Here is an 18,321-nt window from a genome sequence, read left to right as displayed (position 1 = left end):
TCCAAGGGGCAGTTAGGGGCAGGGGGTCCCGGGAGGGGGTGATCAGGGGACAGGGGGCGGAGGGGGGGTTGGATGGGTTGGGGTTTCTGTGGGGGGCAGTCAGAGGGAGTGGATGGTGGCAGGGTGGGGCTACCCCCCCTCCCCGTGGAGTGTCCTGTTTTTTGAATGTTAAAATATGGTTCCCTACCATCCACAGTGCAACTCTCCACTCACAGCACGCTGATGCATGAGGTCCCCCTCCTTCCTTTCCAGTTGGTAGTGGCCAAGGGAATGCTGGGAAATGTAGTTCTTTCCCTGCTCCAGGGCTGGCTCTATAGGCAGGGAGCTAACCAAGGAACTACAGCTCCCAGAGCCCCCTGTTGGTTCTCAGCTCCCATGCTATCCCTGCCGCCCCTGCAAATGGGCTGCCCCAAGCAGGTGCTTGCTTTGCTGGTGCCTAGAGCCACCCCTGGCCACAGCGCCCCCTTGCACAGCGGCGGGAAGAGGGTTACATGTTTAGCCAGCGCCGGGTGAACATCCCAGACATTTTGGGCACCACTTTTTGTCGCCCTTAAATCTTGGCGCACTACGCGGCCGCCTAGTTTGCCTAGTGATTGCACTGGCCCCGCCGGGAAGTATTCACACGCCTATTTTTCCTCCAGATACTTTGATTGCATTACCCCCAGAATAAAACTACTTTTATCTTAGGTGGGAGGATTGTGATTAATTTATCCTTAGTTATGTTAATTGAAGGGACAGTTCACAGCCATCAATCTCAAGGAGGTCTGTGATTCATCTAGTCATTAGTAGCTCCCAGTTTAACACTACGAGACAGCTGAAGGAAACGGTTTAACCGGGGGGGGGAGCAGGAGGGGAGGGAGACGGACACGACTGTAACTCAGGAACCTCTCAGTGAAAATGACCCAATATTTGGACCCTAACATTACCCCATGCCCACATACAAAGCAATCCAAGTAACGGCTCTGATTTTAGAGTACTTACAGAAGCATATAAAACTCCACCTGTTTTTCTGTATTGGAAGGCACATTGTGAAAAAAATATATACATTTTCTTATAAACCTTCTCAGTTTGGGTCCCACAAAGATTTCATAGAATCTTAGAAGATTAGGGTTGGAAGAGACCTCAGGAGGTCATCTAGTCCAATCCCCTGCTCAAAGCAGGACCTGCATCAACTAAATCATCTCAGCCAGGGCTTTGTCAAGCCTGGCCTTAAAAACATCTAAGGATGGAGATTCCACCACCTCCTTAGGTAACCCATTCCAGTGCTTCACCACCCTCTGAGTGAAATAGTGTTTCCTAATATCCAACCAGACCTCCCACACTGCAACTTGAGACCATTGCTCCTTGTTCTGTCATCTGTCACCACTGAAAACAGCCAAGCACCATCCTCTTTAAACTCCCCTTCAGGTAGCTGAAGGCTGCTATCAAATCCCCCCTCACTCTTCTCTTCTGCAGGCTAAACAAGCCCAGTTCCCTCAGCCTCTCCTTGTAAGTCATGTGCCCCAGCCCCTCGATCATTTTCCTTGCCTTCCACTGGACTCTCTCCAATTTGTTCACATCCCTTCTGTAGTGGGGGGACCCAAACTGGACACAATACAGATGTGGCCTCACCAGTGCCAAATAGAGGGTCATAATCACTTCCCTCAATCTGCTGGCAATGCTCATACTAATGCAGCCCAATATGCCATTAGCCCTCTTGGCAACAATGGCACACTGCTGACTCATATCTAGCTTCTCATCCACTGTAATCCCCAGGTCTTTTTCTGCAGAACTGCTGCTTAGTCAGTTGGTCCCCAGCCTGTAGCGGTGCATGGGATTCTTCTGTCCTAAGTGCAGGACTCTGCACTTGTCCTTGTTGAACCTCATCAGATTTCTTTTGGCTCAATCCTCCAATTTGTCTAGGTCACTCTGGACCCTATCCCTACCCTCCAGCATATCTACCTCTCCCCACAGCTTAGTGTCATCTACGAACTTGCTTAGCGTGCAATCCATCTCATCATCCAGATCATTAATAAAGATGTTGAACAAAACCAGCCCCAGGACCGACCCCTGGGTCACTCCATTTGACTCTCTGGTCTGCCAACTAGACATCAAGCCATTGATCACAACCCGTTGAGCCTAACAATCTAGCCAACTTTCTATCCACCTTATAGTCCATTCATCCAATCCATACTTTTTTAACTTCTTGGCAAGAATACTGTGGGAGACAGTATCAAAGGCTTTGCTAAAGTCAAGATATATCATGTCCATTGATTTAGTGTGTATCATGGACTGCCTTGGATAAAATTAAACAGATTGAGACCTTTTTGGCCTGCGTTACATCAAGAGTTTGATCTCTAGCGCTGCGCCAAAAAAAAATTTTTTTTTTGCAAAATGGCTGTTTTTCCTAGCTTATATCACTGCATCCACTAGCTCAAATGATCCCCCATATGGGTCACTAATCCTGCCCTGTAGCCTTCTGAGGCACACTAAGATTCAAGGAATTTAACTAAGCATGTCATTTTTTTCAGAATTTAGCAAGGTCAGCCTTTAAACAGAAGTCAAGACCCAACCATTATAATGAATCATTGCTTGAGAGAGGCAGTGTTCTCTCCGCTGGACGGAGCCTGTGCTGTAGCACCTCAGTTTCTAATCATGGCTCTGATACTCACTGGCAACTTGGCTATGGTACATAATGGCCTAATTTTCAGATGTGCCAAGCAACCACTTTAATGAGAGTTGCAGGTGCTTAGAGCCTCTACAAATCAAATCATTCACCTCGTTAGATTTCAGTTGTCTTGCCTGTAATACGGAGGTAATAATACTTATTTACCTACGTCACCGGTTAGGATTCACAAATGTTTGTACAGTGCTTTGAAAATATTAAGTGCAAAGCATAATCATTATATTCATATATTCAGGTGCTTGTCTGGCAATAGATATTCATAAATATTTTTAAAAATTTAAATAATACATGACATCAATTTCCTCATCATAACAGCCACATCTGCCTAAAGGAAAAGCCATGTTACTAAGCTTAAGCAATTCTCCTAGCAATTTATCTTCTCAGAATGTAGGGGTACATAATATATTCCTGTCTAAGCAGGAATGGGATCACCAAAACAATGGCCCCCTCCTAGCAATGGATCATTTGACTAGATGACCTTTCCTCCCTTTTCTTTGTTGATGCAAGTGACCTGGTTGTTTGCATAATAAAGCGAATAGATCTGGTGAAAGCTGGGACCATATTTGCCCCAGAATTTATACAGAGGTGGCTTCAGAGATAAGGCTGTTTTCTTCATTCTAGTAAAGTTCCTTGTTTAGCGTTAGAAGAAAGTGATTTACTGAGATTCTTTAGCATTGTCACATTATAACTCCTGGCCAAATTCTGCTCTCATTTACACCGGAATGAGTCTGAAATAATTCATTAGAACCCAAGGGAGTTACTCCAGATTTGCACTAGTATAACAGAGCATCTAACCCTCTGTCAGGAATCACAGTAGATTTAAGAGCTCCTTCTTGGAAGAAACAAAGAAGATGAACTAAACTCTCTGTTGCTGGTGGTTAAGGGGGGGGAAATGCACCCCACCATCAAGAGTCCTTGCTTACTGATTTTTCAGGCAGCTGCAGAATAAGACTTTATTGGTTGTTAATACCAATTAATAAATGTCAGCAGTTTATTGCCATCATAAATTGAGGTTAATCTAGTATGTACTGATACGTTATCTTTCTTAAATTACATCAATCAAGTGAGGCAAACGTAGGCTTTTAATTAGCTACTCAGTATGTTTCAGCCTTTAGAGCCTGGAAAACTCTACTGGGGTACCATGCGCTTTGGATGTAAAACACATTCAGGAAAGACAGGCAGACAGATTGTGTTTTGGAACTGTATGCAAGAGTTTGACTGTATATGTGTCTGAGAGAAAGAAAACAGCTGTTTGTGGGATTTTTGAGATTGGCTCACAATGCAAAAATGTGGATCTGAATCTCAAACACCCAAAATTTCAGGCCTGTTTAGATCTGGGGTTTTGGATCCACCCATTTTAATGATAGAGAACTTAACAAAACTGAGTTTAGATCTGGGTTCTGATTCTGAATACCTCCAACTCGAATTTAGAGGTTCAGATTGAGTGGGGGTTGGCTCAGGCCCATAACTAGACATTTAGTGATGAAGAAAAGTATGATATGTTCATAGTACCGAAATGTATGATTAATTACTTAGGTTGCAGTTACGTGTAGAAGTCCTAGTCAGGGATTTCTATCAATCTAGGCGTTGTATAAACAAGTAAAACAAAGGCAGTCTCTGCCCCAGAGAGCTCGTGGTCTAGGAATCATAATTGTGAAAAGACTCATTAATTTCACACATGTACTTCCACAAAGATTGTCTGAGAAGATGTAGAGAAGGCTGCATAATACATACCCTTTTTTCTTAGGCACTTGGAAGAATTGGAGACTCTACCATCTGGCTCTAGCTTAATATCCAAACAAGGCCAAATAATATTGTCCATTTCTCTCTCTCTTTTTTTTTTTCATTAAGAATTTTTTTTTTTACAACTTTAAATGTTATTTTGTTTCAGGTTTTTAAATCATGGTTATATAATTTTGGCCATAATACAGTGTGGTCTTGCATAGTTACCTTGTACTGAACTGGTGAGTAAATGCTCTAGTTCAGTCATGGGTAGCTGGAACACTCATTGGCTGCCTGAAAACAGGTTATCTATGGGCAGTTAGGTCATTATTTTCATTTGTTTTAAGTGGGCAATGAAGTAAGTTAAGAACATAACATATACATGGAAATTTTACTGGGGAAGGTTGATAACACATGACAAATCTCTTTGTGTCCTAGTTATTCGTGTTTTGGGTGTAAAAATGAAAAATATCCCCACCTACTGTAGGCACACAAAATACAAATGGATAAATAAATGAAATGTGAGAATAATGGGCCAGGACCCAGTTTCCTTATTCAATTATCACTAAGCCTCCAATACTGACTGAAGAGTTCAAGTGGGTGGGTCCAGCTTCATAATAATGTAACAAATCTGTGGTCAACAAGGATTTCATGCTTGCTGCTAAATTGCACATGACAGCCATGTAGAACTTCTTGCAACAACAGGGATAGAATTCAGATCCTCCTAATCCAAAGCACAGACCCTCACCAGCTGAGCTACAATTTTAGCACTATAGAATGGTGAAGGACATAAATTCATACCGTGTAGAGGTTAAGCATAGGAGTTTATTACACACAGTGCTGGCGGAGTGTTACTTTGCTTATAAGGCTCAGAGACACTGTCAATTAATTGATTATAATAGAATATATAGATTTTTTATGGGTGGGGGAAAGTGACAGGGTAGGCAGTTCCACACCCCGGGATAGGTTTTGCAGCAAGACAAGATAGCACATTAGCCAATGGTTAAAAGGTTATATAATGTCTTCACCCATGGTTTTAAATTAGCAAGTTAACATTTAATTAATACTTTGATGAAATGTTATTAGTATAAAATATATATGTTGAATTTTGATTTGGGGTTCATAGGAATGGAGCAACTCCTTTGATTGTTCAACAGGTACATTTTTAGGGGTTAAAGCAAAGAAACAGTGAAAGTATATGACAATAAAGATTTTTTTTTTATGTCTTAAGGCAGGCATTGGTCCCTGGGAAGGAAGGTGGAAGGATGTCATATCTTATACTGACGTGCCAATTTTTATAAACTCAAGGATGGATCTGTGGGAAGAACGTTCCCTACAGAAGAGACTGACACAATAGGAACAGGGATTCTTTGTTTAATTTGAAACATTAGATGAAACAATTATTTAGTTATTGCTTTAACATTTGGCATTTTTACTGACCAAGCATATTTTAGCAAAGGCGATGATTTTGTTTACCCCAGCTTTCGTTTAGCTAATTACTATTTGCTAGGCCTCTGGTCGCTTGACCAAACTTTGGACTTTGGGTTTGAAAAAGAGCTGGCACAATTTATATGAAGTGCACATTGATTTTAACCCTTCAAATGGGATTTTTCAAAAGCAGCCAAAAAACCCAGCATCCCCTGATTTACATTAAGAGCTGAACTCCAAACTTCCTTAGGAACTTTTGAAAATCCCGTGTAGAGAGACTGACAAACAGTTGAGGAGTTTCAGAGTAGCAGCCGTGTTAGTCTGTATTTGCAAAAAGAACAGGAGTACTTGTGGCACCTTAGAGACTAACAAATTTATTTGAGCATTCTTATTCCTGCCAGTAGAGGGAGAGCTATACATACCCCTTAGCCCGGTCATTACACCCTTCATAAAATCATCACATACCCAAGTCCTCTGGGGACCTGACACAATTCATAATATACTTTAGAAATGACTAAGAGGAAAGTGCAGGAAAAAGATCAATTATACCGATAACATATTGCACAGCATTTTTGCATTTGAGATTCTTTCAGCAATTACCAAGATATTATTTTACAAATAGAAACTTCACAAATGGGTTTCTGGTGTATGATATTTTTAATTACAACTGACTGAATCATACCCAATCATTTGATTAATTTAGCTGATTTTGGGGTTAGTGAAATTGGCTCCGAGCAGCTGACAAGTATCTCAGGATTTGTTACTTGAAACAATCCACCAAAGAAATCTCCAGATATAATACAGCAACTACTTTGCAAGTACTTCATTGCAACTATTTGAAATTCGAGCTGCAATGGTTAGGGATTTTTAGAATAATCCTGTAAATGCTTAGGCAGAAAAAGCTTTCACTGTAGGCACCTGTAAAAGTGTAGACCTATACCTGGTCTATGCTTAAAAAGTTTTCTGGTATAACTATGTCAGTAAAGCATATGTCAGTGATTTTTTTACTTAGATAGTTATGCTGGTAAAAGCCTTAGTGCAGACACAATTACACAAGGGTGGGATAGGTGGGTGGGGAATGAGTATTTTGATGAGTGGCTGTCCCTTAGCTGTTGGTGAGAGCACATACCCTTCTGGCCAGCATCTCCCACTGGTAACTTAGGCAGCTCAGTACCTAGCCCTACTGGTTTTTGTGAATCATAGTCTAAGGTGCCTATTTCCCCCCCCCCCCATTTATTATATAGGGAGCCTAGGTGCTTAACTCAGGCTTTGTGAATCCCAGTAATTTTCTAGGTACCTAAAAATTTGTGCATCCAAGCCTAGGTGCTTACCTTTCTCAAGATGCTCCTTCCTGGGAGGACAGGAAACCTCTGAAACAAGGGGGTCACATGACCCTCCTCCAACTCCATCAGTGAAAGCAGTTCTAATGATAGATCCACCTTTCAAAGGCCATCTATAAATCCCAAGTACACAAGCTGGCAGAGCTAATGTAGCCTCAGATCAGTAGTGGTGAACGTTGAGCAGCTTTGCCTGTGGGTGCAGATTCCTCATCTCCACAGAATTCCCCAGGGCACTGCCCGGTTAGCTGGGCTGACCCTGTACTTGGGGAAGGCTCTATGGTTACATACCAAACTCTAGCATGGCTTAGGCAACATTCATTGGGCCTGCTCTTCACCTAATGTAAATAGAACTAGACCAATATTCCAGTTGGGGGTCTGACCCATTGTTTTTAAATCCTCCGTTTATTGGAAGCGTGATTCACATGTTTATATTTCTTCTCTTGAAGGTTTTTTCTCTGACTCTGAGAAAACTGAACACAATTTTGAAGTAAAAATAAGTAGGTGTGCATTCCCAGTTCTGCCCTGTATCATTTAAAAGAAAAGTGAAAAAGAAAAAAGATCCATAGGGTCTTTGCTGGGTCTTTGCCCTATAATCAATTTTGTCAGTATATTGAAAGAGTTGCTATAAATGTAACATTACCGAGAGTCCTGGTGATGTGCAGTAAACAACATCATAAATTCATGCAACTATATAAGCAGCCAGAGTTTTGCATCATTAGGACATCTACATGATTACAAATCTGCAGCACACAAACAATAACAAACTCAGATGGAATTATTTCTAGAAGCAACCTTTGAATGTGTGTATTTTGCTAGAAAACAGAAATCACTCATGTTTCTAAACAATAAGAGATGCAATTACAGAGGCGAACAGCAATAGGGAAGTATGAACTTCTCTTTTTACATTCTATGCTCTTAAAACAAAATTGAAAACTACAGCTGAGGAGATAATTATTTCAACCTTAACTACAGAGTTCACTACCAGTGGATGCTGCATTATTCAGGTCTACAGCAAATGAGAAGTTGTTTCATAGATGTTCTTTATGCTGTGTCGCAAATTCTTCCTTCTTTTTTTCTGCTCTGTGTGTTTGTGCGTGTACATACAATAACTGGTTTGTTTTTATTTGTGTTTGAATAGCAGTTTAAAGTGTTTCCTACTAGTGCTATAGCTGCATCCATGGGAGAATGCAAAAAAAACAAAAAAAATGCCCAGACATTATGGGCCAAGTGCTTTTCCCAGCTACCCCTGTGCCATACTGGACTAACTCCACTAACATCAACAGAATTACTCACTGGTGTAAATGAGAGCAGAAAAGCCCTCTATGCTCTATATCTTGGCCCCATTCAGTGACTGGATGCCAGGTACTAAGAAATGTATTTCTCTAACTGGAAGGATCCCTCAAAATCTAGCCTGCTGTGTCTCTCCTCTCAGTTACTTTCTTCCCAGTTTTTTCTAAAATGGGGAACGGTTCATCAGAACCCAGAAGTGTGCAACTCCAGCAGCCAGATCATACATTTCCTACTGGCTAATTGCTTCCTACCTCTGAGCACATCAGTTCAGACACCAAGAAGCGTGAGTATGCGTCATTCCCTTCTGGACACATAAGAACCCCCAGATTCTTGCTGCTCAGACAATACGTAGGACATTTACTTTTTCATACCTTTTAATGCAGTTTGTATTATTAAATTCTGATCAGTGAAATTAAAGCCCTGGGTTCCTCATGAAATTTAAGTATCAAAGTGTACCTTTGGCTGATCATTTCTTTGTAGTTTTAATGATAGGTTTTCCTATTTTCATAATGAAGGAATATTTGTGTGAATGAATCTTCTAGGATGACATAAAATCAATTATTGAACTCCTATTAGGGTGTGCTTTAGTTTGAGGCCTGATCTTCAGCCCATTGGTTTCAATGGGAGCAGAAACCAGCGGCAGCTCCAGGCATCAGCGCTCCAAGCGCGTGTCTGGGGCAGTAAGCCGCAGGGGACGCCCTGCTTGTCCGTGCGAGGGTGGCAGTCAGGCAGCCTTTGGTGGCTTGCCAGCGGGTACGCCGAAGCCGCGGTACCAGCGGACCTCCCGCAGGCAAGCCACCGAAGGCAGCCTTCCTGCCATGCTTGGGGTGGCAAAAAACCTATAGCCACCCCTGGCAGAAAGAGATCCTCTATTTTAAAACAATACATGTCTATGGTGCACACACAAAGGACTAAATTCCCAAAGATTGGTCTCTCCTTTTGCATCTGAATATATTTTCACCTGCACTTTACAGAGGCAAAGACTTGCTCCCATGATAGTAAACATTCTAACATCTGTACTTTGCCTACGCAAAATCAGCACTTTCTAGGGTTAGAAATGTGTGCAAACTGCACTGGTGCGCTTACCCGCAAAGTGCAGACACAGGTATGTGCACAAAAAAATTGGGAAGGTACATGCACAGAGGCTCAGGTAAAAGTCTGCTGAACACTGACCTCCAAACAGGTCGCTAAACATGAGTACAATTGATAAGAAATTCTCAAGAGCCAAATCCTGCATTCCTTACTCACGTAAAATTCCCCATTTCAATCACTGAGTGTTTTTGGTGCACAAAAATGCAGCACTGAACCTTAAATGTAGAAATAAGGCACATTTTAAATAGTGAAGGTAATTAGCCACTGGCACAATTTTAAAAGGGTTGTGGTGGATTATCCAGCACTGGCAATTTTAAAATCAAGACTGGATGTTTTTTCTAACAGATATGTGCTACTTTAAACAGGAGTTAATAGAAGACCTATGTCTTATGCTGTACAGGATGTCAGACTAAATTATCTCAATGGTCTTTTCTGGCATTATAATCTATGCATGTATCCCCCAAAAAGCCTCTCTCAAGATTTAGGGGCTGATCCAGATCTGACCACTGTGATAACTATCTTTATAGCATTCGGTCTGAAGTGGGAGCAGACCTAAAAATAATTCAGGGCCTGAATACTCAAAGGTATCTGAACAATCCTTGGATTATGGTTTTATTCAGAGAGAAAACACAGAACAGGACCAATGAGAAGGAAGAAGGAGCCTGACCACTTTGGAAGAGGGAGTGGAGGGGATTTTGCCTGTTGTAAAGAGCTTCCACAGCTGCAGATCTGGCAGTCTGCCACTCATCTATATTTCTGCACCATAGAAACTCCTGACCAGGGCCGGCTCCAGAGCCCAGCGGGGCAAGCACCCGCCTGGGGCGGCCCTTTCCCGGGGGGGCGGCAGGCTGGGCCGGCGGACCTGCCGCAGTCATGCCTGCAGGAGGTCCACCGGAGCCCCGGGACGACCGGACCTGCCGCAGGCATGACTGCGGAGGGGGCGCTCGTCCCGCAGCTCCAGTGGACCTCCCGCAGGCATGACTGCGGATGGTTCGCTGGTCCCGCGGCTCAGCTGGACCTCCTGCAGGCATGCCTGCGGCAGCTCAACCAGAGCCGCCGGACCAGCGAACCGCCCGCAGCTGCGGGAGGTCCAGCCGAGCCGCGCGACCAGCGGACCCTCCGCAGTCATGCCCGCAGGAGGTCCGCTGCTCCCGCGGCTCGGGGGCACCTCCCGGGCATGACTGCTTGGGGCGGCCAAATTTGTAGAGCCGCCCCTGCTCCTGACCAACACTCTGTGCTCCTGAAGTTTGTGGCGCGGCTCAAAAGAGGGAAAAGGGGATGTACCACAAGCAGTGCAGTGTAGTCATCGACAGAGCTGCTTGAATAGAAGAACATAAGAACAGCTATCAAGGGTTAGACCACAGGTCCATCTAGCCCAGTATCCTGTCTTCTGACAGTGGCCAAAGCCAGGTGCTTCAGAGGAAATACACAGAACCGGTAATCATCAAGTGATCCATCCCCTGTTGCCCATTCCCAGTTTCTGGAAACAGAGGCTAGGGACACCATCCCTGCCCATCCTGGCAAATAGCCATTGATGGACCTACCCTCCCTGAACTTATCTGGATCTTTTTTGAACCCTTGCACTCAGAGCAAATCCCCAAACTGTGTGCAGCACTTGTTGGAATAAATGAAGACATGCAGCTAGGCCAGCTGGTGTTAAGCAAAATGAGAAGAAAAGCCACTGCCTGCTCAGGTATGTATCTTTGCTTTCCGCACCGGCACAGCTCTTCTACATATTTTCAGCCAATGCAGGATTTGGCCCATAGTTTGGAAGCAGCAAACACAAAATGTTTTGAGATTTTTAGGACACTGACCATCGATTGTTCAAAGCATTTCACCTCTGCGAGATGAGCAAAGGTGGCGTATTTAGACATGGTCGCATTTTGTCATGACTATGAGATACGTAGCTAATGAAAACAAAATGTGAAGGGAAGTTGATCTTACTTTAAAACCGGCACACAAATCTGTAATGATTAGGTGACCTTTGTGACTGCCATCTGCAACTGCCTCATGAGAGAAGAGCTAAGAACTGGGAACGAGGGTGCCAAAATCAAGAAGCAGAATTTAAACATTTGTTTCTCTAATCTGTACTGAGAAAAGCTCTATTGTGGAAAAACTGATATTTTGTGAATCTTGCTTCATTTAATAAACCAAAGTTTAATTTTCTTGACTAGAGAATATGAACACTAGGAAATGTGAAATATAGAACAATCCTGCTTCATTATGGATAGAGATTAGGTGACAATCTTTTTTTTCCCCAGTTACAATTTATTGATTGTGTAATGGACTAAGAGGTATGATATAATGTAACAGTCTTTTCTGTGCAAAGTATAGTAATGCAGAGTTGCCAAGTCTTACAATTTTTTCGTGAGTCTAACAATATTTGCTATTATTCTTCAAGTCCCGGTTACTGGATGCACAGCTTTCATTTCCTAGCCTTCAGGGTTGTGGACAAAAGCATGATAACATGATACAAGAGTGCTTTGAGGGTTCAAAAGCAAATAAAGAGCCCTCCGAACATTTTTGTTTTTAAATCTCATGATTTTTGAATGCTTAGGGTTGGAAGGAGTGGGAATGTGAAGAAATGAATGTGGTTTACAAGAGGGGCCATTTTATGAGAAAATTTAGAGTTGTTTTGGAAGGTGCAGAAAAATTGGAAAGCTCTCAACCTTACAAATCAAAGTACATCATTAAAATGTAATTAAAGCAAAGAAGGGAGTTTGGGATTATTTGAAATAAGAAAAATTCAAGTTAAGATTTTCAAGAATCCGTGCCTAATGCCAGAATCCCAGATCTATATGTAGGCACCTGACTTTCCAGAGGACTGAGCACCCAGCATCTCCCACTGAAGTCCTTGGGCACTAGGCATTAGAAAAAAAATCAAGCCACTTATTTAGGTGCCCAAATATGGACTATAACTAACTCAGATTCAGAGCTGGAGTTAAAGCCCACAGGGGAGCGAAAGATTGAACTTGAGCTTCTGACTAGAGTTAAGAGCCAAGTTGCTGCATCTTCACTGCCAGTTCAGCCTGAATTAGTTAACTAGGATTAGCTAACCAAAGGTAAGAACACACTTTTTTTTTTGGCATTAAAAAAAATGACCTACCCAAAGGGGGTCTGGCCTGTCAAAGAGCAGCTAGAAGGCATAATATTAGCCCTCATTACAAATGTCTCAGTTATGTTTCACTGGAAATCTGCTGCTAAACAACCTGCTATATTATCTCATTTGTCAGTTATGAATGAACCCTGCATACATTGAATTAGATATTTTAAAAAGCTTTCTATGAAACTAATAGCTTAAAATTATTTAAAAGATTATTGTCTGAATCATGTAAAAGGTAAACCACCTCTCCCATATGTATCCTATATTTACATATATGATATTCTGTGCCTGTGAAGAGACAGATATAAGACCAAATAAGTATGACATATTATCAAACGAGGGCTATACTCTGCCAGCTTTACTCCTGGTGAAAAGCACCTCCTCTGCAAGAAACACCCTTGAAATAAATGTGATTACTTGCAGAGTGAGGTGCTATTCAACATGAGTACGGAGGGCAGAATTTGGCTTGAGTGAATAATTTTTCAGACTGTCAAACACAACCCTTGTGGTTGAAGAATGTAACCATGATCAGTGCTATCTGATCTATAGTTTAATATTTTGGGTATTTTCTGTATGTTTCATTATACAATTTAGAACTTTGCAATAAAAAGATCTATTTAAAATATCTGGCTTCTTTATTATTCATATAGTGCCCATAGTTGTAGGTACCTATCCTGAAGAGTTTAGAACCGAAGGCCCTGATTCTGCACAGACATACGCTACATATGCCCTCTTTTAACTTTTGCACTGAGTAGTCCCATTAAAGTTGCCTCTGCAGGATCAAGATCCGAAAGGACACTAGATAAGACCAGTGAGGACATGATAGATAAGAGTCTCCTGAGTTCACAAATACTGAAAAAGCACCAGAACAGCTGGCACAAACCAAAATGAAGCAGAGATAAGAGCACTGAATCAGAGCCATCAAACTCTGTGCCAGACATAGTGAGGATTCCCCCGTCAAAGTGAAGATAGTAATCAGCCTCCTTTGTATTATCCTCTGCTACAGACCTTGCTAAATGCAACACATTTTAAAAACTGCACTGATATTTCCTCTGCCCCGATAGAGAGAGAGAGTAGGGAGGGCGGGGGTGGAAGAAGGCACAGGTTGGTTGGGAATAACATCACGTAACCTAGAAGTCTCTCAGTGCAGTGTGTGAACCACAGCAGAATAGTTTATGAGTGTGATTCCTGGGCATGCACACACATCGCTGTGGGCTAGTCTGCTGGCTTGGCACTGCTTTTGTCTTTTTACCTGGAAGGTTTTCCTCCTAAATAGAAGCACGTTCATGGAATACAGCTCCCTCTGCACAGATTATATGGAAAGCAGGTGCTCTGTTGGACACCTTAGGAGACCAGGAACTTTGTCTTGGCTCTCTGTTGTGAGAGGATCCAAGAATAGGAGCCAGGCTTGTTCTTAATGTAAAATTAATATACCTGGGACAATTCTTAGTATGCACAGGAAATGTGTGAAATTGCACAACCCCGGCTGTGGGTTTCAGACAGGATCAGGATTCTCGCCCCCAGGCTGCTGGGGAGTGGGCCCTTCCCCACCTCCTTCTCTCTCTCCTCTGAATTTTCCCCACCTGGATCATAAGAATATACACATTACAAAAGCAAAGGTGAAAATAAGCACTGCCAGGGACCCACAACCTCACTAGTCAGCACAAGCAGTGACAGGTCCCAGGACATGGTGGTGAAGGAGCAGGCTGGGAAGAACAGGGGCGACTGATGGCCAAAGTGTCACATCCAACAAACCCCAGCAGTATACAGAGGCTCGGGTACAGGATCACTTCCAAAAAGCACCAGCAATGAATTCCTGTTACTAACAGAACGAGGATTTCAGTATTACCAACCAGCACAGTATCAGAGTCAGAGCTGGAATGAGGCCAAAGTGGTAATTTATTTTGCCTTAATTTCTCTAATGAAACCTCAGTGGAGCTGCCACAATACAGCGCAGATGCAGTTAGTTGCTCTGGAGAAGGCAGTCTAACTACACATGGGTTTTGATCTAAACGGAAGGGCCCAATCCACCGCTCCCTGACGTTAATGACCAGACTCCCATTCAATACAATGGAAGTTGGATCAGGCTCTTATTGCATAACTACTGGGAAAACAAAAACACCAAAGAGCAGCAATGCTAACACAATTCCTCTCCCATCTGGGAGTTTATCCTTACCCTGACTGCTACAGTTGTATTGACCTCAAGCATTTAATCAAACCTGTTCCCTAGTTTAATCTATTTATCAATTATACTATTAATTATTATTATTATTATTCAGATAACCCGGATTAAGGGATCCACATCTAGGTTTAATTAACATTTGATCTGGAGAGATTGCCAGCTTGGGTTTGCCTGGGTTGACTTCTCAGCAACCAGAAACAAAACAATGTCAAAAGGTGCTTCAAGTTCTCCGGGTCAACTAACTGTATAGGATCCTGCATTACCTTTTATCGAATTCTCTTGTCTTAAAATCTCACATTGCTCTTAGAGAAAACCATGAATATCGATGCCTCTGTCAGCCTGGCTCTGAATGTCAAAGCAAATGTGAACCCTCACGTGTAAGTTATGTAAGCTCCTTCGGCTAGTTACCTTTAAATCTTTTATAGCGGTGCAGTTTCTAAGCAATTTCAATTAGTGATCAGTGTATGTAGGTTTTAGGACGCGCATGGGTGTGCACCATGTATTCTTTTGTTCAGTCCCAGAAATTGCTTAATAGTATTTCAGGATGGGAGTTAAATTGGAGGATGTTTACACAGCAATTACTAGGTATTAAACTAACCATGCGGGGAAACTCCTTGTTTTTAGTCCAAGAAGCCCTGATCTGAATCATATCATGTCATCGCTGATGAGTAGCGTGTAGTGGATCTTTGCACATCCACTATTTCAATATGTTACACCACAGGGATTAAGGAGCGATTTTAAACCAGCTCTTATTTGTTTTCATTCTTTTACATTAACTTGCTGCTGGGCTGATGGAGGGGTGTGTTCCAACAAACGATTTCCTGCTCTCTTTCTGAAAACTACCAGTTCTCAGGTGCAGAGACCCACAACATTCAAGCATGACCTTAGTACAAATTGAAGGGCATTTTAATTACACAACATAGGGGAGGCGGGGGGACACACACAACCCACCAGGGCTCTGGCTGCAGATGTATCCTGCTGTGTTATAAAATGCGTGCAGAGATCTCATCAACGTGCAGCAGCGGCAGTTATCAAAACAATGCACCACGCCACGGCCTTAATTGTCAATGCAATTAAACAGCGAGAGGCTCTTACCTTCCGGACCCCACTAAAGCCATATTCGGCCGCGAGTTGCTTCGCTTCTGGCTCGCCCCCTCGGTGCAACTCCACCAAAAAATGATTCGTGTAGACGGCTCTTTCAGCGGCTGCCAAAAGGAGCCCCAGCCAGAGGAGCCCAGCGACCGTGCACGGGGCGAGGCAGCCTCCCTTCATGGCTCTTGCCTGGGGAGAGGGAGAGAAGAGACACGCTAGCCCGCCGCCGCGGAGAGCAGAGGTTTGGGGGGAGGCTGACTGCAGCACCGCGGCGTGTGCGCTCCCTCGGCAGCTGGCGCGGGGAGGCGGCGAGGCGGGGGAAGTCGGCGGGGCGGCTCGGGTGGGTCTGCGCGCGGGGGGCTCGCGGCCAGCTCTGCATTGTCAGCTCCTCCTCGCCGCTAGTTCAGCGGCGGCTCCCGGGAAGCACCAACCGGGCCGAGGTGAGATTGCAGCGCTGCCAATCACGTGCGGGCCTGAGGGGGGGGGGGGGCTGGGCTCACCCGAGGCGAGCGGTTCCCGCCGCCGCCTGGTTCAGCACCCTGGAGAATTCCTCCATTTCCCGGGGCAGGGCGAGGGGGACACGCGCGCTGGGAGCAGCACCGGCGCGACCCCCGTGGGGGGTTGCACTGGGGGCTAGCGGCTTGTTTCCCTGCGGGGCCCGTGCTGAGCTAGGCGGCAGGAGATGCTCCAGTCCCAGATGCTGACATCAGTACACCCGGGGCTGCCTTCCTTGCACGGGCTTTCCCCAGCCCATAACCGAGCAGCCCTGCTCTGCTCCCAATGCCCGGCAGCCTACAGTGCACTCCAGGTCCGCCACTGCGCAGCCTGCACTCACTCCAGCGTCTCTCGTCTCCTCATTAGATGAGGGCGCGCTGAGCAGCACAGACAATGCAAGAGCCGACCACGTTATGCCCTGTGCAGAGGGAAATATAAATCCGTGTCAGGGAATGTACAAACAAAACCTCCCTCCCTGAGCCAGTGGAGTAAAACGAAGCGAAACCAATTCAGAGCTTTTAACGAAATGAATGCTGTACTGGCACTTAAAGTAGTAAGGACTTAGATGGTTTCCTCTATGGGTGGCTGCATGAGGAAGCAAACACATGTCGGGTCATGAGAAGTATTCTTGTGACCCAGGTTTCATCACATGATGTGTGTGTGTGTGTGTGTGTGTATAACCTACCTGGATGTATATTCTGTCCAATAAACTCAAACCCTCCAGCACACGGAGAGGAAGAGAAACAAAGCAACAGCCCATGCAACCTATGAGTGTTGTAAGCACCTAATGAGAGATTCCGAGCTAAATTTATGGACAAAATATTTATAAGAATGGATATTGTCATTTAAATAAGGCAATCAAGGATGAGGGGATTGATCCTGCTTTGAGCAGGGGGTTGGACTAGATGACCTCCTGAGGTCCCTTCCAACCCTGATATTCTATGATTCTATGAGGGGGGACACACACAATGCCCAAGCAGGGCTTCATATAAGAGATACAGCTGTAAAAGGGAGTGGAAACTCACTTCTTTAGAAAATAAGCATTAAAAGCCTGCACAGAGTCAATTTTCAAAACTCCAATGGGAATAAATAACACACAAGACTGGATCCTATGATGTTACTGTGTATTTCTGCAGGTTTACACAAATGTATCACTCAGAAAGATAAACTCCTTCAGTTGCCCCATCCTATTGGAAAAAGGAAGAAGCAGCAAAGAATCCTGTGGCACCTTATAGACTAACAGACGTTTTGGTCTATAAGGTGCCACAGGATTCTCTGCTGCTTCTACAGAACCAGACTAACACGGCTACCCCTCTGATACTTAAAAAGGAAGAGACATTCCCTGAGGAACAGAGAAAAATACATTCCTTTAAGATGTAACAATTGTGTTGTTATAGAGAGTGTGTGCAAAGTGGTTATTAATTTTGAAATAAATAGAGCAGTAGACTTGTGGTAATCCATTTTACAAATGGTTATAATGGAGCTGAGTTTAAAACAATCCGCATAAAAGAATTTGTAAAACAGTAAAGATTAAAGGTATATGGGTTGTCTATTTTCATTATCCTAAAATACCCTCAAGAGAAGGAGGGAACAGGTAATCACAGTGATAGAATGGACACTCCGAAAACAATTGATTTATTGTGACAAAATTATTGATTTCCTTCCTCTGCATAAAAATCCCCTACTCAGGCTGAAGAAAAATGAAACTTGGGGCCTGATCCAAAACACATTTAAACCAAACTGAAAGCTTTAAAATGAATTACTGATGCTAAGAAAGGTATGCATTACAAATGGAATATCGAGGAGAAAAGCAATCTCTGCAGCCTAGTAAAGAGTTTATGTCAATGAATTGCAGGTTTTTAGATGCCTGTTCAAAGAGCAGGTATTTACTGCAAATAATGTCACACACTAT

General features: G+C 43.5%; 1 protein-coding gene across 1 annotated transcript in view; it reads right to left on the bottom strand.

The window, feature by feature from the left end:
* PCSK2 (proprotein convertase subtilisin/kexin type 2) overlaps positions 1-16,335 on the bottom strand; it is a 192,573-nt gene extending 176,238 nt beyond the window's left edge. Inside the window, exon 1 of the mRNA XM_045011505.1 lies at positions 15,918-16,335. Coding sequence (XP_044867440.1) covers positions 15,918-16,094 — 177 coding nt within the window. The 5' untranslated portion in view covers positions 16,095-16,335. The remainder of the gene's footprint in view (positions 1-15,917) is intronic.
* Between the last annotated feature and the right edge of the window lie 1,986 nt (positions 16,336-18,321).

This window comes from Mauremys mutica, chromosome 3 (genome assembly GCF_020497125.1).
Source record: "Mauremys mutica isolate MM-2020 ecotype Southern chromosome 3, ASM2049712v1, whole genome shotgun sequence".
NCBI lineage: Eukaryota > Metazoa > Chordata > Testudines > Geoemydidae > Mauremys > Mauremys mutica.
The sequence above is the reverse complement of the archived record's forward strand: the minus strand, read 5'-3'. Positions and strand labels throughout refer to the sequence as shown.